This window comes from Lepisma saccharinum, chromosome 17 (genome assembly GCF_977018435.1).
Source record: "Lepisma saccharinum chromosome 17, izLepSacc3.1, whole genome shotgun sequence".
Taxonomy (NCBI): domain Eukaryota; kingdom Metazoa; phylum Arthropoda; class Insecta; order Zygentoma; family Lepismatidae; genus Lepisma; species Lepisma saccharinum.
The window spans coordinates 1,486,258-1,513,893 of record NC_139245.1 but is presented as its reverse complement, the minus strand read 5'-3'; the positions used below and the strand labels follow the sequence as shown (position 1 = coordinate 1,513,893).

The 27,636-nt window shown below is 35.8% G+C and overlaps 1 protein-coding gene across 1 annotated transcript in view; it reads right to left on the bottom strand.

Annotated features, from left to right (window-relative positions):
* The window catches only part of Mcr (macroglobulin complement-related), a 548,186-nt gene that overhangs the window by 29,831 nt on the left and 490,719 nt on the right, over nucleotides 1–27,636 (bottom strand). The window contains exons 6-19 of the mRNA XM_083138784.1: nucleotides 22,927–23,095; nucleotides 22,418–22,530; nucleotides 21,114–21,254; nucleotides 18,900–19,085; nucleotides 15,047–15,115; nucleotides 11,099–11,323; nucleotides 9,103–9,289; nucleotides 7,909–8,081; nucleotides 6,470–6,721; nucleotides 4,439–4,588; nucleotides 4,028–4,167; nucleotides 2,478–2,641; nucleotides 986–1,209; nucleotides 83–259 (exon numbers count right to left, since the gene is read on the bottom strand). Coding sequence (XP_082994910.1) covers nucleotides 83–259; nucleotides 986–1,209; nucleotides 2,478–2,641; nucleotides 4,028–4,167; nucleotides 4,439–4,588; nucleotides 6,470–6,721; nucleotides 7,909–8,081; nucleotides 9,103–9,289; nucleotides 11,099–11,323; nucleotides 15,047–15,115; nucleotides 18,900–19,085; nucleotides 21,114–21,254; nucleotides 22,418–22,530; nucleotides 22,927–23,095 — 2,370 coding nt within the window. The remainder of the gene's footprint in view (nucleotides 1–82; nucleotides 260–985; nucleotides 1,210–2,477; nucleotides 2,642–4,027; nucleotides 4,168–4,438; nucleotides 4,589–6,469; nucleotides 6,722–7,908; nucleotides 8,082–9,102; nucleotides 9,290–11,098; nucleotides 11,324–15,046; nucleotides 15,116–18,899; nucleotides 19,086–21,113; nucleotides 21,255–22,417; nucleotides 22,531–22,926; nucleotides 23,096–27,636) is intronic.

The window sequence follows — 27,636 nt, the reverse complement described above, 5'->3', positions numbered from 1 at the left end:
AAACTTCGAACATAGGAATTGGTAGTACATCATTATAACCACTAGATCAGATTTATCTACTTTTCTCCTCTGAAATACTCACTATTCCATTTTCTCCCACGTGGACGAACTTGTAGTCTTTGGAATTAGCCAGCACAACAATAGCCTCAATTGCTGATGTAAGGTAGTTGAAAACAGTGACTCGTATTCCCACCTGTTCCCCTTGCATGCTGAGTGTGGGCATCTCAACATTGATGAAAAATGGTAGGACACCTACATACTACAACAAAAAAGAAGAAAAATAATGTGCAAACATATGTTACAGACTTTAGAAAGTAAATTAATGAAGTCTTTCATATTGATTTCACAGAATGAAAGCAAGATGCTATCTTATACCTTGTGCTTCAACATTTATTTTTAATTTACAATTTTACACTTTACTCAGTTTTAATGGAATCATGGTACTCCAGTTAGTAGGGTATGATTCCTGGAGATGGAGCTTACAAGTTCTTTTTTCATCACACTAACTGTGAATGTAAGGAAACTTAATACTTAATGGATAACATATCCATGAGTAATACAAAAGGAAAATACTGTTCTTTCTTCTTTCAAGAAAAATTCAAAATGCCAAAAATATGATCTGAAAAGTACTTGTAATTTTCTCCTACACAATGCTACACAAACAAACAACAACAAAAAAACACTGTACATATATTGACAACTACATGTAAATAAACAACAGAATCTAAACTATAAAATTTGTTAGTGAAATGCCTAATAGACCATAGTGGCTATACAATATTAAGTGGCTTAGAGTATATTAAAAATAGCTTTCATCCTTCCACTTAGAAGCAAGTTGAAATTAGCAAAATATGTAAGAACAATAATCAATGTTGCTAATTCTTCCACCACAACTATTGAGAGTTTCAAAATCAATGAGTAACAGAATGAAATAAGCATAAACTGGCTACTTGAGATTCAAATTATTCTGTACAATTAACAATACCTCAATGGCTTTAGAAAGCATTCCAAATCCATTATTGGGACTCATGCTGAATGAAGAAACCATCCAATGGGCAGGCCTACTTGGGACAGGAACACTGAAAATGTACCTGCCATGAGGCCCAATGTTAATGTCCTTCCAAAGCCACACGTTTTCATACAACCTCTGAATCCTATTGAACCTGAATTTTCTAAACATTGCAAGATCAGCTGAACGATTTGATCGACCTGTAAATAACAGTGAAAAAATTAATATTAGCACAATACCACTAAATAAGAATGCAACCGATTAACAAATAGTTATTACAATGATATAGAATAAAACATCTTTCTACGTGTCTTTCTCTAGGTTGAATGTACACAGGGAGTCTCCAAATGTAATAATGCATGAATATTTTCAAGAGTTATCATTACTTTTTAATTTCTACACAAATTTTTTGATACATATAATGTTCTTACATGCAGAATTTTGTAAAATTTCCTCTTTTATTGAATCAGACATTCTGGAGCTCGGCCATGTGATTAGCACCATGCTCCGGCCACCTTTACCCTCCCCCCCCCCAGGTACTCATTGAGGCTGGGTGAGCTCCAGAGCCACTTTATGCAGGGACACAATTCCAACCTCAGATCACCCAACTCGGGAATCAAACCTGGGTCTCCTGCGTGGAAGTCAGATGCCCTACTGCAGCTCTGCATCAAAGACACACTGTGGATAATTTTATTAATCTTAAACAGTCTGTTTTGTTATTGTACCTTAATTTTGTAAAATAAATTTCTAATATGCAGTTTCTTTATTCAAGGCAAAGCTAATGGGACCCATGGCCATATAGATTAATTTAGATAGTGACTTGATTCATTTACTATATTTGTTTGTACAATGTTTGTTGCTTTATACTGCATTGGTATAATATCAGTTGCAGGTAGTATATTTAATTTTCCTCTTTCATGTTAACTTTATGCCTAAATCACATAGACAAGGACAAAGCTGTTTTTATAGCTACAGAATCAACGTAAAGTAAAGTGTAGGCTTAAGTGTAACCTTACTTCAAATAATAAATAATAATAAATACATGAAATAGATGACAGATATTTGCTAAGAAACATCCATCCACAAACCAGGACATGAACCCAAAACCTTGAGTGGTGAGATCATGGGTTGTATTAATACAAACGAGGATGTACCTGCTCATGAATTTGTTCACATTTTAATATGAATGAAAATGTGAACATCCTTACAAATTTAGAAAGTGTTTGTAATCAAACACACTTGTGCACGAGCACCTGTGGTTCACCAGTTTAATTTGAATTTTGTTTTAAGTCCATTTTATGCACAGATAGGCTAATCAGGACTGGACCTACAGTTTAAAGTGGGATTCAAACCTCTAAATGTGCCTTCCACCCTTACTACTTGATTACAGAAAAAAGAAAATGATATCCTTAAACAATATTATTGCATCAAACAATGTAATGAATCTGAATGGAAAAAAGTAACTTACAATTAGATTCATCTGAGCCATCATCACAATCAAATCTCCCATCACAAAGCTTTTCTAATCTGAAACATCTGCCACTCAAGCATTCGCCATACCCCTGGGACATGTTGCAAGCCCCTGGTCGTCTGGGTACTTCAGCATCAGTGAATACTATCAATCCAGCATATCTGAAATGTGAAAGCGTAGATTTTTTTATGCACACACAATTGGGAAAAGTAAGAGTCAAAATCAGATTTTGATTTGAATTTCAATAAATCTGAAGAGGAAGGATCTTAATTACTAAGATTAGCACTAAAATCACTAATCAACCAGAAATCAGTTCTGGCCTTGTGCCGTTTTAAAATAAAATAAAAATATATCAGAGAGGTCTGTACCATATTTAGCCTCTTTATCGGTATTATTAAATCAGAACGTTACATCTCAATGGCCTAAATGCTGCTTCGCCTATATTCTACAAATAGATTTCATACTTAAATGTTTTAGTTGCTACTGAACTAGGAACCAAACTGGAGATTTGTGCTTTCCAATTATCTGGCCAAATGTTTTCCCAACTAGGTTGTTTGCTATTTTGCTACTTGTTTTTATACTCATCGCTGGAAATACTCAATCAGGAACAATCTTCAGCATGTGACAGTAGTTTCTTTTTATCCTGTGTGATACCAGTAATAGAGATGTGTTAGAGTAGGTATAATTTATTGATTTTTATATACCTTTTGACAGTTGTGTTTTCTTACACATTCCTGCTGATATTTAATTGATTCTGATATACATGATTATCTACCAGAAAAAAATATGTAAGAATTCTGTTTGCGTATTATACGTATTTACATTGATATAAGAACAATTATTAACACATTTATGAGAAAAAAAAAGTTCTCCCCTGTGCATAGCACCACACCATGAAGGTGTATAGGGGGTAACGCCCCACACTTTCTTGATCCGGTCGTGAGTGGGATGATGTGATCAGCATCACACCCCTGACTGCCTTTACCCCCCAGGGTTTCCCTCAGGTACCCATGTTATTCGACGCTGGGTGAATGAAACTGTGAGGTTGAAATCATTAAAAGAAAAGAGTTTCAAAATCACATTTGTTAGTTTTTCTTTCAAGGGAATGGTACAACATTGTACTGCTTCAAGTTGACAAAACTACATCAATATCTATGATCAAAAGTTATAGGAATTTCATAAATTGATGTTCATACATGAGAAACAGATTCATCACTTCCACATCATGCATAATTTTGACTAACTTTATTTTTATTCTTTGGAAACCTGATATCTTTACCTTAACAAAGAAACATGTAATGCTAATTAAACAAAAGAAGTGCAATACAAGAAATATCACTCAAATTACATCCTGTATAAGGAACCAATTACACGTGTAGTAACTAGTGGGGTATTAAGTAGAGCATGCAATGAAAACTGATATTTAGCTCTGTGGGCATTGGTCAACCACTTTACAAGTTTCTACCATGCACATGAATCTAAAGCCAACAACACTCAAACTGAATTTAAGACATTTCACTTAATTACATTTTGACAATTTAACTTACTCAAATGTTCTGTTGGCATCAATGCCATATGTTGAGGAAGGGAAATAGACTATGTCATCAGGATTTCCCTCATGGGAGAACCACATGTGCACCAATGTCCCATTTGAATCTTCATCAAAAGTTGCCATTTTGTTAAATACCTGCAGAAAGAAGAATTCAAATATAGTAGAAATCTGGCTGAGGCATTCTGGGTCTCAATGTCTTTCTTCTTTAAGTATCATCATTTTACGTTGCATCACAGTGAAAGTAATACTTTCAGTCATATTTATCACACACACTGTTCATTCTAAAATACTGTGATGTGAAAAAAGTTAGAGGCAATATATGTTATTTATATACATATTTAATGTTTGCCAAGATAAACAGCATTAGCTTGAGTTTTAAACCTTACATTAAAGCTGAAGATTTTACCTCTGAATATGACAATTCATTTCCAGCTTGCATTGTATAAAATGATCGGTCGATGCCAGAGAGAGCAACATGGGCTCCTGGTTCACCGTAAATGGCTACTTCAACTCTTTCCCCAGTCCTTGCCTTCCTGTTGTTGATGAACACAGTGAACTGAAAGAAAGAAAAAAAATCATTTATTCAAATGATACATTTAATAATTAGTGTTGTCGATCACAGGAACTGAAACACAGTACTATAGAGAACAAGAAAAGTTTCTTCTACAATCCAAGTAACTCATGACTTTCCTGCACAAATTGCCAGTGCTCGAAAAATCTTCTTCAGATCTAGGTGCCAGCTCTGAAAATCAGGCGCCAGGAAACCACCAACTAGTAATTGTGCATATAATAAGAAGCTAAGCCAGCCCCCGTCGCAGAGTGGTTATCACATCGCACTACGATGCCAGGGGTCCCGGGTTCGAATCCTGGCCTGGGCATGGGCGTTTGTGAGTGTAAAGAAAAAAAAGAAGAAAAAAGGTAAAGTGCTCCCCTGTGCATAGCACCATGCCATGAAGGCGTATAGGGGGTGTGGGGGTAACGCCCCACACTTTCTTGATCCGGTCGTGAGTGGGGGTGATGTGATCAGCATCACGCCCCTGACCGCCTTTACCCCCCAGGGTTTCCCCCAGGTACCCATGTTATTCGACGCTGGGTGGGCGCCGGGGCCGCTTCCATCGTTAGAAAAGTTCCCGGATTTGAACCGGCCGGGGATTGAACCCGGGACCTTTAGGATGGGTTGTGAGTGTTCATTCATCAATTTCATCATTTCATCACTTATATCCATCTTCGCAAATTAGCTAAAAATGGCACAAAAAGCGAAGTAAAATAAAGCAAATCAATCAATCTATAAGAAGCTGAGCATCACCGTATTCAAAACATCGCTAAATCATGTGAGAAACTGGGAAATGGGTGGTTCGGGGACAAAGAGTAAGAAATTGTTACTGATTCTATGGAATGCTCACAACGTTGGAAAAAAAAATTGCTAACTTACGCAGTACTGCAATTTGAACTTAGAATCTTCAAAATTTTGCACATGCAAACTTAAAAAACGGCAATATTACAGCAAAAGATCACAGTTGCCAGGCTGAAATTTTTAGTCATCATGGCGACCTGGCAACCAGGATTTTTCGAGCTCTGCACATTGCACTAGAATTATAATTTGTTGCTCATTTGGCAAAGAGTCGTAAGCCCCACAATTAAGAAATGTTTGTATTTTTACTTGGTTTTGATTTTCAAACCTTTCAGCTATCAATTGACGTAAGTAATGTTAATTCAACGAAAGAAAAATGACAAAACATATCATATGAAGGGATTATTAAAACAATTATTTAAAGATGTAATTACAGTGTAACCTCAATGTATGTTCTTCAGGGGACCAAAACTTACAACGCAAAATCAGAGAATATTTTATAATATTTTGATTTATTGGGACCAAGGAGATTGCACAGGGTGTCTACAAATGATTGGAGCGATTTCATGATGTTACTGTATGTGTATTATTGAATGTATCATGAAACAACTTTACAGTTTTATAGAGAAACTCAGGAAATTTTGTGACAAGTGTTCAGTACGTTCCTCCTTTGTGATTCTGCAAACATATAAACTCGATAATCAAGTTCTTCCCAAATGAGATGCAGCATGTCAATATGCTCAACTACATCATGGAGTTTTCTGTTCCCCAGATTGACACATTGTGCCACTAAGAGAAAATGTAGCTTCATCACTGAACACAAGTTTATCACAAATGTCATCATGCCCTTCCAAAAGCTCTTGAAATCTTGTACAAAACTCAAGTGAATGACTTTGTCCTCAGGTTTTATTAATTGCAGCAACTGGCTTTTGCTTCAGCCGTTTCCGTAAGATCTTCCATGCAGTCCATGGATGGGAGGTTGACAAGTAAAGTAAGATTATATGATCTGCAAAACTACTTTACCATTCTGAATTAATGTTGAGATGCATTACCAAAGGAAGGAAAAACAAGGATAGAAATACTTACATTATTCCGTGATATTCCATTAACCGGGAATGTCAGACTATCAGCCACAACTTCACCGTAACGTCCAACATGGTATACGATGATTGTAGCAGCTGGTGCCATTTCTGCACTCAGAGTCACTGCAAAAGTTTTGATTGTGGATTGCATGTTCTCTTGACTTGCAAGTAGTATAATTCCCTTTGATAATACAATGTAATTGAACTGCTCCATGTAAAAATTGCTTTGGACATGCAGAATTATGTACTCGCCAACCTAGAAGAGAAAAAGAACATTAACTGTTAGCAGATTTTTTTATTTTCAGCCAAACAAACAAACTTATGCATAGAGTAACTGATTTCACTTATTCAAATGAATTTTAAACATAAACATAAATATGCATGCAATTCTAAGTGTAAACTCGCTCACTCTCTGTCTGCCAGTTTGATTCAAGGTCACGGAAACACCCTGCATAAGTATTAAATTGCAATTATACCAGATAAATCTGCAAGAACTTGGTTTTAAAATATATATTTGCATGGGAGATAATTACAGAATATTGAAACAGCAATGATGAAACAACATAATGTTGGTATAGAATTAATTTAAAATATGCATGTTGCTTAATTTCCATGATATCAATTCCATGAAAGTGATGTGTGACATTTTGCAGATACTGGAAGACATGTGAATTCTAGAGAAGTATTAAATTTGAAATGATACTTGTTGATTCTGATACAACTGGTACTGCTTCAGCCTGATATAGTTGTAATGGGATACTTATATGTCAATGGTGGAGGCACATAGTGTTTCAGATCCCACTTTAAACTGTAGGCCAAGTTCCAATTAGCCTTACTGTGCATAAAGTGGACTTGAAACACCAAATCAATCAATCAATCACTTACATGTCAACATTTATAACTATTGTGACAAATTTTAAATTGCTTAAATATTCTAGTATCAGAATTGGTGGAAGATGCAAGAATATCGGCATTAATATTGGTTTGACTCAAGCTCTGAATCCTGAAAACAAAACTACAAATATGAAATTCTATATTTATTATCTTAGTAGGTGTGCTTTTTCTGAATGTACGTTGAATTGGTGTTTTAAGTCCACTTTATGCACAGTAAGGCTAATCGGGGCTGGACCTACAGTTTAAAGTGGGATCCGAGCCACATATTTGTGCCTCCACCGGGTATCAAACCCGGGATGCCTTGATTACAAGGCGACGAAGCTACCACTGTGCCATCGGGGAGGCTTTTCTGAATGTACAGGTATGAATTTTTTACTCATACTGAGGTGTCAAAATAAAGTTTACCCTTAACAGTACATAATCAAACATCCACATATGCACATTCATTCTAGACTATACTAACTGGCAAGATCATATTGCCACTCTCATGTATAGGTATATTCAATCTTTTCTTCTTGCATAAGACCACGACAAACGTTCAGAACTTACCTTAGCGTACTTGGTAGAAGTATAAACTTTTATGTGGTGATTTGTTGGAGAGAAGTGTGACAATACCAACATCTCAGCAGTTGCACGTTCACCTTCTGAATCTTTGAAATATGCAGACAATCGCATTGAATATATGCTGTTCATGATGTCCTTGATTCTCCTGGTTTCGCCTTCTGCAAAATATGTAATGTTATAATTTATATATTTTCTCATAATCCACTGATTGCACTATGGTAATAGAATTACCCAACATATATCACAAAATTATTTGTATGGATGTGCAATATCAACATTGAGTTCTAAAAAAAAACACAAGCAACAACTTTGCACCTTCTATCTCAGCAGGTCCATAGCTAACAACATTGTGAGGCCTCCACTATATACACTTTCCATTATAACTAAGGCTTGGAAGATGACCTAAAAAATCGACATAGAATAACAAATTATGAAGAAACAAAAATGTGCTGTCCATTAAACCGTGGAAATTGCATGCTGAGACTGTGAGCGATGTTGCCACGTTCAACACACATCTTCAGTCTGTTGAATAGAAATCTGTATAAAACAGGTTTTGCAACGTGAATTGACAATGATAATAGATTTTAAAAACAGATGCAAAGAGCTTCAAAACAAGCCCAAGGTTGTAATTCTAGGACTATCCAATACTAAGAAAATGTTGTTTCACAAAATTTATAAGAATGTTGTTTTGGTAGATTTAAGAAACCAGAAAATTTATTTGAAACATTTCTACCTACACTGTATTTCAATTTCATCACGATCTGACCACAAGTTTTTTTTTTTTAAATTTACAGAATTTCAAAGAGAGTGGACGTTTGGACCCCCCCCCCCCCCAACACACTTTTTTTGTTCCCACGATGATAAAAATAGAAGGCACCCCCCCCAAAGTGAATAAGCTAAATGTTATAACTCGTTGTTATGTAGGTGTACTAGTTAATTTTTAATTAGAGTCCAAACTCTAGTATACATAATTTTTAATCCGATAGTAATTGTGGCTTGCAATTCTCGTCATGAAATTCATTGATATTGAAACATTTCACACGAGTTCCAGAATGAAATGGATTTTGTCTGAATTTTTACAATATTGATACCATGGCATCGGCGATAATTTTCACTTACACCTAATTCGAAATTCATTGTAATAAGGCATTTCCCAATTAACATGACTTTTCAACATACCAAACTGTGACCTCAAATCTATCTTCATTTCCCACACTCCTTCCTTGTCTGGCAGCATCTTCACCTCTTGAGAGTCAAATGACCTTCGGCCTCCACCCTGCATCGTAACTTCAGTCTTTACCTCCATTCTCCCATTTCTCAGCCGACGCCGTGAAAGAGGAGATCCATCTTGGAATGAGACTGCTAACTAAAAATAGAAAATCTCAATTTCAGTCAAATTTTGAAACTACACAAACATGTTGGTATCAGGCCACTTGTCATCGACATATTGTTTTCTCTTCCGAATTTTCAGGCTTCGATGGTTGAAGCTGACATCATTCAGACGTGGCTGATTTTTCAGAGAGATGTTTATGACAAAGTTTTTATGCTTTTATATCCCTTTTAACTACTTTAGCCATGTTAACCTATTCATTGTTTTCTTCAATCTGAAGGAAGGACCCAGATTGGTCTTAAAATATGGAGGATAAAACAAGTTAGGTGTTATAATTTTATCTTAAAAATTAATCACGGTTTGATGCTTGATTATTTTACTATCACAGATAGATAGTTACTTGAAATTATTTATATCACACTGAACTATCACTTGCTAATTCAGAAAATCACAGACCTATTGCTAGCTTCCAAGATTACTTTAGACTGATTGTTGCCTCTTGCAGCAAGCCAGACTGGAAGATTGAATTGTCGTGATTTATGTTGCAGTGATATATTATTTGGTGGTTCCACCTGTCCACCAAATTTCATCTTTTACACTAATGGAAATAATAGCAATGTTGAACTGATCTTCAGAATGCATGCAGTGTAAATACAGCTGGTCAGACTACGAAGTGCAGGCTTCCCATTCAATCAGGTTTGAAAATTTGATAGAAACAATACATTTCGAAAATGTTTTCAGTATTTGAGTGTCTGTGTGGTGTGTGGTTTAAAAATAAGGATAATGCTGCAGTCTTGCAATCAAGGGTTGTTGGTTTGACTCCTGGTGAGGGTATATTTCAGTGACCCACAATCTACTTTAATGCTGAACTCCTAGTACCAATTATACTACATGTGCATAAGGTGTATTTACAATAAACTTTATCATAATTTAGTTTAACATTTGGGATATGGCAGATTTAATTGTTATTGGCTGATACAAAAATATTGGTATAATTGACAATACCAATTCAATATTTCTAATAATAGCCTTTAACTTAGTGCAAATTTTTTTATCATTTTGTTATTATTTTTATGAACATAAATGCACAATTCATATCCCATATACTCTGGTTTGGCAAGGCTAATTTAAAAATACAGAGCTTGTTTTCAGGAACAAAACAAGTTAACATCACCTAGTAATATGCACTGAGCTCCCTAACAGCCAAATGGTTAGCATTCACACCTTTGGTTCCAGGTCAATTCCCGGTGGGAGCTCCAAAAAGTTTCGTGCTGACCAAAAATTGGGGAGCTACTTGAAAGCAATACTAGTGGACTCCAGTCTCAAAATACAGAAAAAAACAACAATAGGAATTGGCCTTGAAATTGCTGTTGCACCAAGTTTAGTTTAGTTTTAGTAACATGCACGAACTGTACCTGAATGTGTACAATTTTATATTGGTACCTGATCAGTATTCAATATCAATATGTTTATTCATCATTAAGCATTACAATAATGCAATAGATGTCGTCATTGGTACAAATATAAAACATAATACAAGAATAGTATAAACATACAAATATTAGACATACCTAATACAAGAATAGTATAAACATACAAATATAAGACATAATACAAGAATAGCATATATATGTAAATATAAAACTCAATACAAGAATAGCATAAACAAGCCTATATATATATAATAAATACATAGGGTGAGTATGGAGAGAATAGTATTGCACATATTAAAAGTTTTAGAAATTTAAATCTTCTTTTGGGACAAACTACATGCAGGTCCATAAAAAACATAGCTCTAACATATTCAATATTTTTTAATATTTTCTATGTTCACTGTATACTTACATAACACTGGAATGGCATGGCAGGTTTAAACACTTGAGGCGAGCCTCCAAGAAAAGTAACTTGAACAGAAGAGTTGAATATTCTTGAATTTGAATACCCTTCAATGATTTCATCTAAGAACCTGTCTCCTACTGTAGCAGTAATGACAACTTCCATCCCATCTAACTGTGGTACAAGGGCTTCCAGATCTCTCATTGGATACTTGAATTCATACACTCCATAAAACTGGAAGAAAATTTGTTATTAATATAAATAATAATAAATAGTAATGTAATAAAATAGTACATTTTAAGAAATAAAAACATGGAATCAAGACCAGGATATATACTTGAACATATCATCAGTGAATAATCGGAAGTTCTCAGCCTTCTATACGTTGTGAACTGTGCTATTCAAAATACAGGGTGAGTCAAAAGTCAGGTTACATAGGAAGTTTCTGACTGTGAGTGAAGGAAGATGCTGACAAAAGATGAAAGGGTGGAGGTGATTTTCCTGAGTAGCCACTGAGGTCTCCAGACCTGACACCAATGGATTTTGACTTTAAAGTTGCTCGTCTCCTTAGTAAAGATTCAGAACGTCCAGCATCTAAAAGGAATGCATTGTGCAATGTGCAGACATGATTATGCTGGACGTTTTGCAAAAGGTTCTGGAGAACTGAAAACGTTGCGTGCACAAATGCATTGATGTTCAAGGTGCGGTGCACACATTGAAGATACACTATAAATCCCTACGTAACCTGACTCTTGACTCACCCTGCATATTGTTAAACTGCACATATAAATCAAGCAGAATTGACAATAAGAATACGACAACATACAACCATTAGTTGATGGTGTGAATTATGAACATAAAACATTAAAAAAATGGAAATATCTCCATTTACATTGTAACTTTTAAGAACATGCTTTAAGAACATATTTTGGGATATCATAAAAAAGTTAGCATCTTTAGTTCCAATGAATATGTAACAGCCACTTAAAGCTAAAATTACATGAACAACCATTCTTCATGTTATGCAAGGCACATCTTAAAAGGAAAAACAGTATGGAAAACAAAACATGAAATAACATTGATTCAAGATTTGAATTTAATTATAATGTTAATTCTGTGGTAGAGAAGGTGGTCAATATTCAATTGTGAGAATGAAGAGGAAGAAGTTTATATTATAGAAAATGGAACAAAGAAGGAAGAAGTTTATATTATAGAAAATGGAACAAAGATAGGTGATTTTTTTGTGATAGTAAGTCACACAGTCTTGAGTGAATACAAATTTGGCAATTAATAAAGATTTGAATTTTTATCATTTTACGTCACTTTGCTGCCCCTTTAGGCTAATCATGATGATTAGACAAAATTGATAAAGGAACAACCATACTCAGGATGCTTCTAAACAAACAAATCACAATTCTAATATTTGAGATTACATATAGAACATACCCAATACATAAAAATGTTGAAAATTGTTACACTGAATGCATTAGTGTACATTAGTTTTTCTTAGTGACAGTCTTGTGGCTTCCATTGGTCTGTTCTTTGTCACGTACATTCAAATATAGCATAACACTATTACATAACATATACATGAAAACAAGCCATCATATACAGGGTGTCAAACATACAACTGGTATGAAACACTCAATATGCTGACCGAGGCAGTAATTTATTTTATTATAAAACATAAACTAAACGTAATGTTTCAATCTTCTAGCAAGGTCTTCTTCAGACTCTGCACCAAGTACAAATGTAACAAGGCACAAAAACAGGACGATATATATACACACACATTACTCCCCTCCATACTATTAGAAAGTTGTTCTGGAACATTAGCATGTGGCTTTCCCTTGTCAACTGTACTTTCACCTAAAAGGCTAAACATATTTACTTCCATCTAGAATGTGGTTGGACTCTCTATCTCACACTCTTTATCCTTCATTCTTCTTCCTTCTTCTCTCCTCTTTCCCTCTTGTCCTTTCCACTCTTTCTAACACCTTCTTCATTCTTTGTTTAACTTCAGTCCCCCATTCCAGTTCATTGTGTCTTCTTCACATTTCTTCTCTATTTCCTTGGCCTCCTTCCATTTTCTCATTAGTATTCTCTTCTCCCTTCCTATCTGAGAGAAGGAAGAAGAATGAAGGAAAAAGAGCGTGAGATAGAGAGTCCAACCACATTCTAGATGGATGAAAATATGTTTAGCCTTTTAGGTGAAAGTACAGTTGACAAGGGAAAGCCACCTGCTAGAATGTTCCAGAACAACTTTCTAATAGTATGGAGGGGAGTAATGTTTGTGTATATATATCGTCCTGTTTTTGTACCTTGTTACATTTGTACTTGGTGCAGCGTCTGAAGAAGACCTTGCTAGAAGGTTGAAACGTTACGTTTAGTTTACGTTTTATAATAAAATAAATTACTGCCTTGGTCAGCATATTGAGTGTTTCATATCATGGAAACAAGGCGTAATGTGGTGTAATACAACTGGTATGTATCATTCATTACAGGCATATCAGTTTTATGTGGGACACCCTGTATTTCCAAGTGCAACAAAACTTTTCATGCTAGACACCATTGAGCCATGGGTCAACTAATGTCCATCTTGATTTAAAGTGGAAGAAGTGTGGGTGTTCAAGGAATTATTATTATCCCATGATAAGCTTTCGTATTTCCAAGTAGCCTCCTCAGGATAAAACTAGCTTACAATAAAAATTCAATCCCAGTCAATTTAGACAAATAAACTTCCAACTAAAAGTTAAATTATAATCCACCATCACCTTTCATCATAATCTACATTTTTTTATCACAATTCTCTCCCTACCAGAAGAAAACATAAAGATATATTAGTTGCATTAAATATTTTCAATAGGCGAAACGTTTTCAACTCTCAGTCAGTTTGCATGTATAAATAAGCTGATGGACAATATTAGAATACCAAAGATAGCCATGTGATATAAAAAAAAATTGTTAGTGTATTTAATTTTCTACTTGTGAGAATTTTTGCTGGCTGCGGTGGCTCAGTCGGTAACTTGTCTGACTACCATGCTAAAGGTCCCGAGTTCGACCCCTGGCTGGTTCAAATCCGGGAACTTTTCTAACGTTGGAAGTGGCCCCGGTGCCCACACAGCGTCGAATGACATGGGTACCTGGGGGGTAAAGGTGGTCAGGGGCATGACGCTGATCACATCACCCCTCACTCACGACCAGATCAAGAAAGTGTGGGGCATTACCCCCACACGCTTAGCACAGGGGAGCACTGTACCTTTTTTTTTTTTTTTTTTACTTGTGAGAATTTTTATAGAGTAGTAATATGATCTTACAATATAGTTTCGTAAGTGAACTTTTACAATTTTCTCTGCAAAATCTAATAATTTTCCAGCATTATTCTATGAGAATATCCACACTGATAGTTATCTTTTACATGTGTTGGTGTGCTGGAAATGTGTCTAATTTGGAAATCAAACATGTTTACTATGAGTTAATTAAGGGGGTAGCATTTTCGAAAAATCATATTTGGTTGGATTGATAAGGCAAATATTTTAATTCTTAATGTTTGTATGTGTGGAGGTATTTTGCACATACCAGCTGACTTAATCACATCATACATTCCCTACTGCACCATGTACACTGTAAAATTTATAAACTTTAATCAACAAATCATTGGTGCCTATATTTCATCACAATCAACACATTTCGCATTATATAACAATGAGGCAATTAGACTATAAAACACACATATCCATTCTAGCAATTAATGCAAAGGCACCCAGCATAGTTAGTAAGTTAGCAGCACGGAAAGAAAATATTTGCAAAGTTAGCAGTACAGAAATCCACAACCTGAAAGCAATTGTTCGGAACAAGACATAAAAATACAATTGTTTGCCATTCGCCAAAGTTAGGAAGCAAAACAGAAGTTCACCAGTGCAGCCAAGATGTTTCATTCAACATGAACTAACTTACATTTCTGAGGCTAGCCGTGGAATAGCTGTCTCTACTTGATGGAGAATACCAAAATGGAAAATTTTCATCCTGTGAAAAACATAATCAAGTTATTTCTTCCATGCACTATTTTAGCAAATTATTATATTTTCCTTACAATCTTCCCTTACCTTTCCTGAAAATAATAATATTCTTGGAACGTGTTCAAAGTTGTGATTATAAATACCATTTATCAGTTTTCACTGAAAACTTGTTCTCATAGTTTAATGTTATTTTTGGACTTACAACTACACTTCGAATGTAGAAATACTAATAGTATTAATTTTTTCCATATCTTGCAGTCTACATTACGAAATTATTTTATGACAAAGTGGAAAAAAAAAGAAACTAATTCATCTTTATTGTTCAGAGTATAGTTTAAAAATTTGTAATTGAAAAATTTTTACATTCATTCTAACCAGCTGCATAATTTGGGGGTGTAGCTTCAGTGGAAGAGAAGGGGAGATGGGAGAACATGAACCTCAGGTCCCAGGAGACTTGAAAAATTTTACAAACCTGAAAATTTAGGTCAAAAGTTCTAATCTGGCAGAAAACAGGAGGTTTTAGCACTTATTTAGCCTGTCATGAGATTAAAAGTTCAAGACATTTGAACCTTATGAAATAACATAATCTATATTTCATTATAATACAGAATCTACACTGTCACACCTCAAATCTTTTTCCATTCATTTATTTTGTGCATAAGCATAATGTTAATAATGCTATGCTAGCTAATAATCTAATGTGTGAATTCTTTATTACACTTTAGGTAACAAATTATTTGCAAAATTCTTTCTACATGTTTAAAGATAATCAAATTCAAATAAAATATTGTTGAGGCAGTTCCTACTGATACTCATATTTGAAGGCAATTTTGAATTCATGTCGGTACATAATTAGAGTTGTGAAATATGACAAAGGATCTATTTGTTTTTAAATACAAATTAAATAATAGCAAATAAAAGTCAGCATATTTCATTTTAAAATTTGTCTAGAAGTCCTTTTCCTACTTACTGACCCCTGTCTCAAAACATTTGAGATTTTATCATAGTCATAAGTAGGGTTACCACTGTAAGGGAAATGTAGGACATGCTATCCCAAAATGTAGGACACAAAACATTCTCAATAAATAACACATACCGGTATTTCTATAGAACACGTTAAAAAGTAATTGAAAAATGACACTTTTCGATTTTAAAAAAAATGAATTCTTAATGAATTTTTAAATGCAAAATTTCAAAACTTGTTATCATACTAATCAATGCACCTCTTACTACATGATTTAAGTGGTACTTCTCAGAGGAGACAATTTTTAACAAAATTTTCAGGTTTAGTCAAACTATATTTATGTTAGAGTGGACAGTCAAACTCTTTGAAATTATAGGGACCAGTATCAAGAAAACATTTTACAGACTTATGAAAAAATAATTTCTCTCGTGAGTCTGTTGTGTTGATGGTAATGAAAGTACTCTCTCAACATTTGAATTATAACTCGTAATGGCAAACAAATATTCAGCAATTACCATAATTTAAAATGGTTCGAGAAGTTTCATCTTGGGTAGTTTTTAGTTCAATAACAGGGTGACTACCAAAATAACTCATTCAGAATTCTTGACTTTGTCTGGACTTTTCTAGACCTTTTTTCCATCTTACTTAACATTTATTTATTCGACCCCTACTTAGGTAAAGTTGGAAATTAGTAATTAAGAAAATAAAATATTTATTTAATGAAAACCCCTACCAAAGGATAGTTAAGATGAAAACTGAAGTTGAATTTTAGAAGAGAATTAGACCTGCTTTCTCGTATTCTTGTATCCTGAACTGTGTTTGGCAGACAAGCGAGGCTTTGGCATCTGGACTCACAGCCAGTATAATCTTATGTGGGGCTTGTGTCGGTTGTCCCTATATGTTCGTGACTGTCCCTTCATCCATCCTATCTTACCATCATTCATTCTCATCTTTGCGATTAGCCAAAGGGACAGAGAAAGTCAAGTAAAATAAACTAAATCAACCAATCAATCATTCTGATAGCAAAAATTCTTGACCACAAGAATAATGTATTGCCTTCTTATTGACTTCTTGACCTACTTGTTGATTTCTTTACTTTTTCTTGACTACCATGACTTTCTTGACTGGCAGACACCCTGCTTTACAATGAAATTATATTGAATATTGAATAAGAATGGGCAACACCTTGTTCCATCAATAAAAACCCTAAGGCAAGAAATTCTGCTCAGGCATTGAACAGTGACGTTATCAGAAAGTGGTCCCAAAACTTTGTTCATTAAGTGCTTCTGTTTTCCCGTTTGTTTAATAGCAGGACAAACTTTTTTCTTTTGGTGCAATGACTGAATCAAAATAAATTTCACTATTGAGTTTGGAAGCGCAGTCCATAGACTTGTAACTTGCATGTTTATTTTCTGTTACTTATTTCCCTAATTAATATTATGTGACGCTCAAAATGTAGAACATTTATGGTATTTTTCAAATTCTTCCCGGATGCCGGACCTAAGGCTAAAATGTAGGACATGTCCGGGAAAAAGCGGACGTCTGGTAACCCTAGTCATAAGTGACTAAATCACATGCATTTAAACTACTAATTCTTTTGTTTATTGCTCAGTGTGTTTTTATGTAGCTTTTATTACATCCCCCAGCTGCTCATGAACCTCATTTATGTATAGGCTTGATATATTTCTCCTTTGTCAAAACAGACTACACACACTAATACACATGCGTGATATATTTTAAATATATTTAAATACACATTATATGAGCAGCTCGGGAGTAAAACATGATAACACTCATTCTGGTCAAATTTGAGGTAACATGGGGCTCAGTTGCTGCACAGTCTCATGTTGCCCACACATTAGTGAACAAAATCCATTCAGTAGCCATTAATTGGCAAAAACACACTGGAAGATCTAGGTAACACATAAGCCACAATGCAATGAACCAACTTTCACTTCCATACTTTCGTGGATTATGAAGTTTTACTCCCGAACTGCTCATATTATGTAGTAAATTAAAACAATATACGAGGGGAAGTCAGTAAATAGGTCACAAATTGATGTGGGTTGGCTGAAAATAGTAGTGAGTGGTACCTAAAGATGTCATTAGGTGGCAGCACAATCCAGCTTGATTATATTCTGTTAGCAGTGGCTATATAAGAGACATACACATGGGCAGCTCAATTTAAAAATTGTGACCATACTAGAGGACTGTATGTGGAGATGGTATGGGTGGGGGAGATGATTCGAGCTGACAGGTGAGTAACAATAGAGAGCACAGCAACTGCAATAGGGGGTTCTCATGGTTTAGCCTACAGCAGAATGCTTTCAATTTCTGAGAAGTGTGCGAACAGTGGCAGCAAAAGTTTGGTGGATTATTAAGAACTTGACGTGTGACTGTGGCTGGGACAGCAGCTCAAAGACTTCTATGCAGCAGGTTTCTGGGGAACTGATAAAGTGATGGGATAAGTGTATCAATGTTGGTAAAGATTATGTTGAAAAATAAAAACGGTTTTCAAGTCAGTATCTCACTTAGAATTTTTTAAATAAATGTTTGTGACCTACGTACTGACTTACCTATGTAAAATATAAACTTTTACAAGCACAGAAAAACAAACTGACAACCCTACTTTTTTTATGTACACGTGACAACCATACATTAACTCTCAAGCGATCTTATATCTGCAAGAAACATTTAAAATCCTTTAGTAATTTCTCGACGTCCTGCTACTTGATGATATCTCCAAAGGAACCAAATTGTGGTACACACCTGTTCACCAAAAGGAAAAGAATTATTGAGGGTACTCTTACATAAAACTTTCACTTACAAAGTTAAAGAATCTTTCCACCACTGGGCTCCTGTCGATGTTTCTATATTGTGGTCTAAGAGGCCTGATGGTAGCTTTTAAGGTCAAGTTGCCATGCACAGGGGCACCGCTTGTATAGTTAGCCATAACTGTTCCATAAATGTATTCGTCTGTATCAAAGAAAAATGCTGGCATGGTCACGTTCACCTGAAACAAGAAAGACATTTATTTATTCCACAAGCTTCAGATACAGCACTGTAATGGCCATTTTTACACTGAAAAACATAATAGATAACAAACAAAAACAAGGCAAGATGGTTTTTCTAGGTATAAACAAGAAAGGTAAATATAAACATGACGAGACCTAACAAGGAAACAAACAAAAGATCTGATTTAGTGTTATTGATGGCCAGAAAGTACTTTCGGGGGAGTAAATGTCAATGTTTGCAGGTAATTTATTATAGATGTGGGGCAGCATGTGGAACAGAGAGAGCTGTATAAGAGAAAGCCTAGTGGTAGAGTTTTGGAATAGTTGAGTGTTTCGGGTCGATCGAGGGGACACTCTGAAATTGAATTCTGTAAGGAGAAATTGGGATTTTAATTTTCCATTGATGATTTTATAGAAAAAAATCATGTCAACCAGATTGTATCGGGTCTGCAGTAACTGAATGTTCAAAATTATCAGGATTTCAGGTTTCTGAAGATGCCGCACAGATGGAATTGTATGACGAACAATGGTGGTAAAGAAGCTGAGGATGGAATCCATGTTAGAAAGATTAGTATTGGAAGCCATGGCCCAGACTGGAGAACAGTATTCAAGAATCGGAGAAAGGAATGATTTGAAAAATAGGCTAAGGGAAGATGGGGTATCAATTTCAGTGAATCTGTAAAGGAGGCCTAAGAGGCACATAGCGCTTTTAGTTTTAGCTGGGATGTGTTCCTTAAAGTTCAGTTTTTCATCTACGATAACACCTAGATTTTTTGGGTCGCAACTGCAGTAATATAATTGTTTTCAAGGACATGACGTGAGTGTATTTTGTTCATCTTTAAAGAAACTGTTAGGGAGGAACATTTCTGTGGGTTCCACTGATTAACATCATATAACTAGTTCGGAAAGAGCATTCTGGAGAATCGCAGCATCTTGTGTGGTTGAGATTTCTTTGAAAAGTTTACAGTCACCAGCAAACATGAGTATATTGACAGGAAGCGAGGAAAGTCTTTGAGGGAGATCGTCCATGTATAGGATGAACAAGAGAGGGCTCAAGATGCTCCCTTGTGGCACCCCAGACAAGACAAGAAGAAAATCAAAGAGACGCCTGAAAGGGTGACATGCAGCATCCTGGAATAAGGAGAGAAATTTATCATGGATGTTAAATCTGGTTCATATCATGTTATGAAAAAATCTGAATCAAAATTATGAACTTGAGATTGAAAGCTTGATATGCACAGGCCATACTTTCCCATCTATAATATGAAATGAGCCTATTTCATTCAAGATTGTCTTGTTCCCGGAGTTTATCAAATTTTTAACTATTTCCCCCACTATTAAGTTTTTTTATTCTACTTCAATTGGAAAAAATGCAATAAAAATATATATTGCAGGCGCTACATGGCTTACAATAAATAATAATAACCAATGGTGCAACAGCCCTTGATGGCCAAGGCCTACCTACGGACTCCCGGCCTCACTCCCACATGCCCCAGCATCCAACCAGTTATGGGATGACATGCGGTCAGAACAACAACCCCCCAGTCATTGTTGTAGATTTCAATGACCTGGTTAGGTTAATCATTCGTAGCTCCCCAATTTTCTCATAATGGTGGGTGGCCACCGGTCCCATACACTGGCCAAAATCTCAGGAGAAAAGTCGTTACGCTTCCTCCCAGGAAACTCAAACCAGCACGCATCCTGGAGCGCAAGCCCAAAGCCTCATGCCTTAGACCATAGTCATGGTGCGGGACACACGGTTTACAATAGCAACAAAAACAATTCCCTAACTAAGAAACCGGTGATTATGCAAACATACAAGACAATGCATATTCAAAGTGTGAGAAAGACATTACTGAATAAGGGTTACTAATAGTAATTATTCTTGTCATTAATAGTCCATCAGTTACTTTGAGGTCCCGAGTCACAACATGAATAACATTTCAATCGACTGTGTACTTATAAAAACAGCAACAAAATATTACAAAGAAATTAATTCTTATTTCAAGAAAACCAGTGTGTCTTACCTCAAACCTTGTCTGGTAGTATTCTTCAACTAGAATCTTTTCCTCTTCAATTTGTCCCTGAGCTGTTACTTGGATTGTCCATTCTCCATACACTGGCTGATCAGATAATTTATAGGACAAGCTTACAGTACCAAGATTTGACTAAAGAGAAAGGATCACAGGCATTAATATTAATTGTGAGAAATTCATCTTAGAATTATGCTTCTCAGCTAGTAAATATTTTTCATTTTACATCCATTTTGTTGAACCTCTACAGACTAGAAAATTATTACAAGTAATTTTATCAAATATGCTCATTGGACATGTATACAAGATGAAGATATGAGTATTAACCTTTATCATTTATCTCTCAGGCTACAGATGATGTGAAAAATGCACCTGCACTTTAGTATATTTTGTATTATTTGTATTTCTTTGTTACTTAACATTGTTTTTCTGCCACTTTTAACTAAATATGATTATGAGGATGAGTAGTGATTAGATGAAATGAATAAAGAAATTCTAACAAAGAACACGCATGCCTAGGCTGTGATTCAAACCCAAGAATTTTGGTGGTGAGATTGAAAATTGAACACTTCATGTGCTCAGCCACTGAGCCAGCTCAAGCACTTAAGTAAATGATGGAAGAGCTTAGAACTCTTCCAAGAAGTTGGAAGCTGTTTCAACCTACTGGCATTGGTTTGCTTATTATGTAACATTGATTGATTTGGTGTTTTAAGTTCACTTTATGCACAGTAAGGCTAATTGGGACTGGACCTATGGTTTAAAGTGGGATCCAAAACCACTATGTGCCTCCACCATTATGTAACATTAATGTAAACTATGAATTCTAATAAGTTTTGAAATGTGGTGTTTATTTTCTTTAAATAACTTTATGTCAATTGCAATATGATTATGAATATAAAAATTAAGGTACAATTTCTACATCTGCTCTTAATATTTAGACATTCTGTTTTCCTTTAAACATTTTTCAGAAAAGAAAGTGCAATAAAATATACGTATATTACATAAATGTTAACAAATTAACAATACCTTTGGAAAGATCTCTGCTTGGACTAATGTATTAAAACATTAATAAAAATGTAAAAAGAAAGAATAAAGACTATTTAATCAACGAAGTTACTCAAAGTATAATTTATTTCTTTATCATATTTAATCTACTTTAATTAAGTTGTAATCTACTTAAAAAATATGTATTCCTAATATGAAACAAGAATGTTCCTAATTTGTACAATTGTTTATGTAACGTTGTGGGAGGAGATGTGGTGGTAAATATTTGGTTCAACATGACAGAGGTAACTTACTTGTCGGGACAGCCACCTCCTCATAATATGCCGATTAGGATCCAGCATGTATACATCAACTGCATCATTGAATGGGCGCAATTCGGTGTTGATGGGAATGGCACGAAACCGAACTGAAAGAAAAATAATTTTGTTTGGTAGAAAAATGTAACGGTTATGGTGTTTCTTAATTTCAAATGCAGATATTCATAAAAATAAGGTAGTTTTTGGGGGTTAGGGGACAAAGAATTTTGAAGTCAATGCCACTATTCATATTTTATTGTATTTTTATTTCTGATCTTTCTCTGAAAATCCTTACTACAATAAATTCCAATATGGTAAAAAACCTAAAAATTGTTTTTCTTTAAAGTCAAAAATAGCTAAAAATAATTCATATTGTGGACACCAATCAAATCAAAAACTTCATACAAAATTGATGTCTCATTTGTAAATACCTTTCTTCTTTTCAAGGCAGGATCTATGAAGCATGACTGTTATTTTCATAGAAAATTACTATTTATATAGCTTACCAGTTTGTCCTTGTTGATAAACTGGCTTGTCAGTCTGAATGAATATTGTGAGTGAACGCTGAGAAAATGTAAGTTTTGTTTCATTGACAAATGCAGTTCCTCCAAGCAGCCTGTCATAGGTTCCTTCCACTCGAAGATTGTAGTCTCCACCCACGCTTGTTGGTGGTATCTGCAGAGAAAAAAATATCTTAAACATTGTGATATATGTTGCACAAGATGAAAAAAATTATAATGTGCTCATATTTAACCAGAAATCACACATATTTCGTATTTATAATTGTATATTTGTTATTTATATTGTTTTTCTGCCACTTTCTGCTAACTTCAATGATGGGGATGAGTAATCATCAGATGAAAGTGATGAAGGGACATTCACGAAGAACACCAATGCCCAGGTTAGGACTCGAACCTGGGAACTTTGATGACAAGTTCAACATTCGACCATTTATATAGTCGACGACTTATATATATTTTTCATAAATGCCATGGCAGCAGGAATGAATACCCACTGTGAATTTTTTTGGGATGAAAATAATGTGAATAAGACGAAAACCATGGTGCTCGGAAGAAAGCAGAAGAAGCCAAATGTGAGTATCAGAGGTAAGAGAATCGAACAAGTAGACAGCTTTAAATATCTTGGGTGTATCATAAGCAATGATATAAAATGCAGCCAAGAAATAAAAGTAAGAATAGCAACGGCGAAGGAAGCCTTCAATACAAAGAAAACGTATTTTCTGTGGATCTATGAACAAAGAACTGAGGAAAAGACTAATGAAATGCTTTGTATGGAGTGTAGCTCTGTATGGTGCGGAAACATGGACACTGAGGACAAGTGAGAAAAGGCGATTGGAAGCTCTAGAAATGTGGTTATGGAGACGATTGGAGCGGGTGAAATGGACAGAAAAAGTGAGAAATTAAACAGTGCTAGAAAGAGTCCGGGAAAAGAGATCAATGATGGACATAATCATGAAGAAAAAAAGAAATTGGTTGGCCACTGGATGAGAAAAAGCTGTATCCTAAGAGATGCTATTGAAGGAATGGCCGAGAGAAAAAAATCCGGGGAAGATGATGATTCCAAATGATCGATGACATCAAAATAAATGGGTCCTACACTGCTACAAAGCAAAGATCTGAAGATCAAACAGCATGGAGGTTGCAAGGAAAGACCCGCCCCTGGGCAGAAAACAATGAATAAATGCACCATAAACATGCTAGTTACACTAAAACACGGAAACACTGAGTACCTCAGTACCGGTCCTCAGAAGGATATTGGTTTCTGATAGAGGAGCAGAGAGTTTCTCCTGATAGGAAATTGGTAGAACTGATGCTAAAAACTATGCAATAGAAATAAATTAACTTGACGTAGCTGAAATAAGAATATAAACAAGGTACCTTCCAACAGATGGATTACTTAACTAAACTGACAGAAACACAAAGTTGTGACTTTGGCAGCAGACCCATAGCTTGCGCACACACACAAAAAGCCACCTGGTCAAGGAGATTGTAAACAAACCTTCCATACTGCCAAATAGAGCTTGGACTGAAAGCAAACAATTAACAGATCACAGTAAATTTGTGGTCGAGATTAAACTGTTTGATTAGTAAATACTAATCCTATATCCTTTGGGTGTGAAGACCAGGGGTGTTTTCCCAGTGGGGAGCCACTTTGTCAGCACTGTCTCAATACATAGATACTGTGATGCAATTGTAGACAGGGGCAAGCAACTGGGGTATCAAATTGCCAACAACAGGGATCTTGTGTATATATGAGAGCAACAACAACAATATGTACTGTTTGTTGTTCAACTGTGTTATTTTTTTTTGGCAAAAATAAAACTACAAGTGTCGAATGGCCAAGGAAGAAAAAGGCTTACTATATATTACTTTTCACGTCGGGCTTACAAAAGAGGAGATTGAAAAAAAAAAAGACAGGCAGGAACTGTATCTTGTTTCTTGGCACATAAACGTTAACCCTTAGAAAATAGTAAAAATGAATAGCAAAATAAAAACAACCAGAAAAAAGAAGTTAGAGAGGATACAACATTTCTTCACAGTTAATGCTGTTTGTTAAAATTTTCAAATTTTGGGAGTCGCTTATAACAGGCCTGGTCAACTCGCACTGTATTTGTGGAAGAGCTCTCTCTTGTAGAGTGGAACTGTTTTCGGAACATCTCCAGCGGACTGAGTGAGTCTGTCTAGCGAGCCCACTGGGCGTGTAGAGCCTGAGCAAGGGGCTTAGCGATATGCTCTGGGTTGAGATGACGTCAGCGGCTCGCTTAGTTGATTGGCTGCTTCGAGAGTTGTGACTCGTTTCGAAGCTTCAAATGCATAACAGCCAAAGATGTTATGGAAATAATCTCCCTCTACAAGTGTGGGCTGCAGAGCGAGCGTTGTAAGAGGGGTGGAAAGGAGTAAGTGAGCACGGCAGGAGGCTTCGTCAGTCACACTCGTTCAGTGAGAAATTTGTCGTCACCTGATTAGTGAGTAACGGTGCAGTGTGTCATTGTAAGGATGGTAGAAGAAACAGGAGTGCGCTGTGTCTCTTTGGCCTGAACACTGAAATCACCAGGGTGACTACGTGGAAGTGAAGTTGACACTTCAGGGACTTACAAAATGGCCACATCTTACACCCCGGCTCAATTAATTAATTTAAAACTAATTATCTAGCAATCATGATCCACAGAATCAGCAAAGCATACACAGAGGAGTGTCGGGGAAGGGAAACGTTGAATTAAGTCCACTCTATGCACAGATAAGGTTATCGGGACTGGACATACAGTTTAAAGTAGGATCCGAATCACTGTGCAATGCGCCTCCACCTTCCGTATCGAAACCTTGATTACAAGGTGACGACATTACCACTATGCCATCGGGGAAGGAGCATTTTCACTAGGGGTGTGCGGGACAGAATTTTTGGGTCGGGACGGGAAGAAATCGCACCCCTAATTTTCACACTGACCCAGAGGCGGCAACACTTTAAATTTGGTTGTGGATTCCTGGTTCGAACCGTGGTTAAAGCATGGATGCATCACTGTGTGTTTCATCTTCATTCATTATCAGCGTCACAGCTCTACAAGTGACGTAAAGTAACTCAAAAAAAAAAAAAAAAAAAAAAAAAAATAATAATAATAATTTAAAAAAATGGATAGACCCAAGTTTTCAGCTCCAGACTCTTTCTCTGTTTATTTGTTATCTCAGGATAGTAACATAATACATGTTTAGTGGAGTCGTACAAATATTGCTGAGAAATTTGTCCATGATTATTTTCATTGACTCTTCTCTTGCATCTTAAAGAGTTTTTAAGCATCTTGGGTATGCCGGTACAGAGGTTATCAGGAAATAAATACGGTGATGGGACAATTTGCTTTGCAATACTTACGAATTACACTCTACATCGATGAGCGAGACTTGTGTTCCAAGTTTGTGTGAAAAGTTGGCCTATCTTTACCCCTACAGGAAATACGCAGAAGTAAACAGCAATTTCTTTCCAGGAAGGAAAATTTTCTTCTGCAACAACACAGCACGTGTTCCACTTAGCCAAGCCTCTTCCCTGCGGCATTTAGCTATTTTTAACACGTCTCGCAACATCTTCGTTCCCCGATTCGACTGAAAGCTGCCGAGTTTATGAAGCATTTACCGGGGTCGACCCGCAACCTCCTCCCCCTGGCTGCCATTTCGCCCCTCGCTACGAAGCTCTGGGGGAGCATACAGACTCCAAGAAGTTGCCGATATTCGTTTGGGAAAGACAAAACCGTCTCCCCAGCCTCTTCTCCCTTCCGGAATATGTAAATTTGATGATGGGGGAAGGATGTTATGGCGGTAACCAGAGTCTTGTACGGACTTTATTATGCAAACAGAAGCTTAAATCAAAAGGGACGCTCTCTCAGAGTTGTGATCCGCCGCTTCTTTACAGACATCTTCCCTTCCCCCTTTTATCTGTTCTGATCGCCTCTAATATGGTCTGAAATATTTCACTCAACAACCTACTCGGGAAGAAAGGTAGCGGATAAGTGATCTAGTGCTTTCATTTGTCATTTGAATTTAATTCATTTCAAATTCTATTTAGTTAAGGTATATAAGAAACACCACACACACACACACACACACACGTCTACACGTGTTATCTACATGTAACCTACGCGTAGATTACAAACTAAATTATATTCAAAATTAATATTTTAAATGTACAGATAGCGTTGTTTACTTTGTTTGCTGAAAATGTATTAGATTTTTCTCATGGGATAAATAAAGGTGCCAGCTACGAAGAGTAATTGTACTCACATGAATGAAAGCACGCTTTACATATATTGTGTAGCATGTGACGAACACAAAAGTTACAGTGTTGAGTTATGACGGCTGTACAGTGGGATCCTTGAGCATTACCGTGCAAATTGTCCATGACTATTTTCATTAATTTTTTTCTTACATCCTGTGTGTTTATAAGCGATGGATTTTTATGTATGCTGGTGCAGAAGTTGCCAACAGCTTGTTTTGAGCTTTCTTTTAATTCTTGAAGCTCTTATTGAGTCAAATAAAGTAGACGAACATGGTGATGGACAATTTGCACGGTAATACTCATATATCCCACTATACAATGCGAATTTATGAACGAGCATATCAAAGAAACAACTGACATTCGTCAAAAGAAAACAGTTAAAGGTTGTGTATAATAAACAAGTGATGATTACAGTAATGTGAATTTTGAAATCT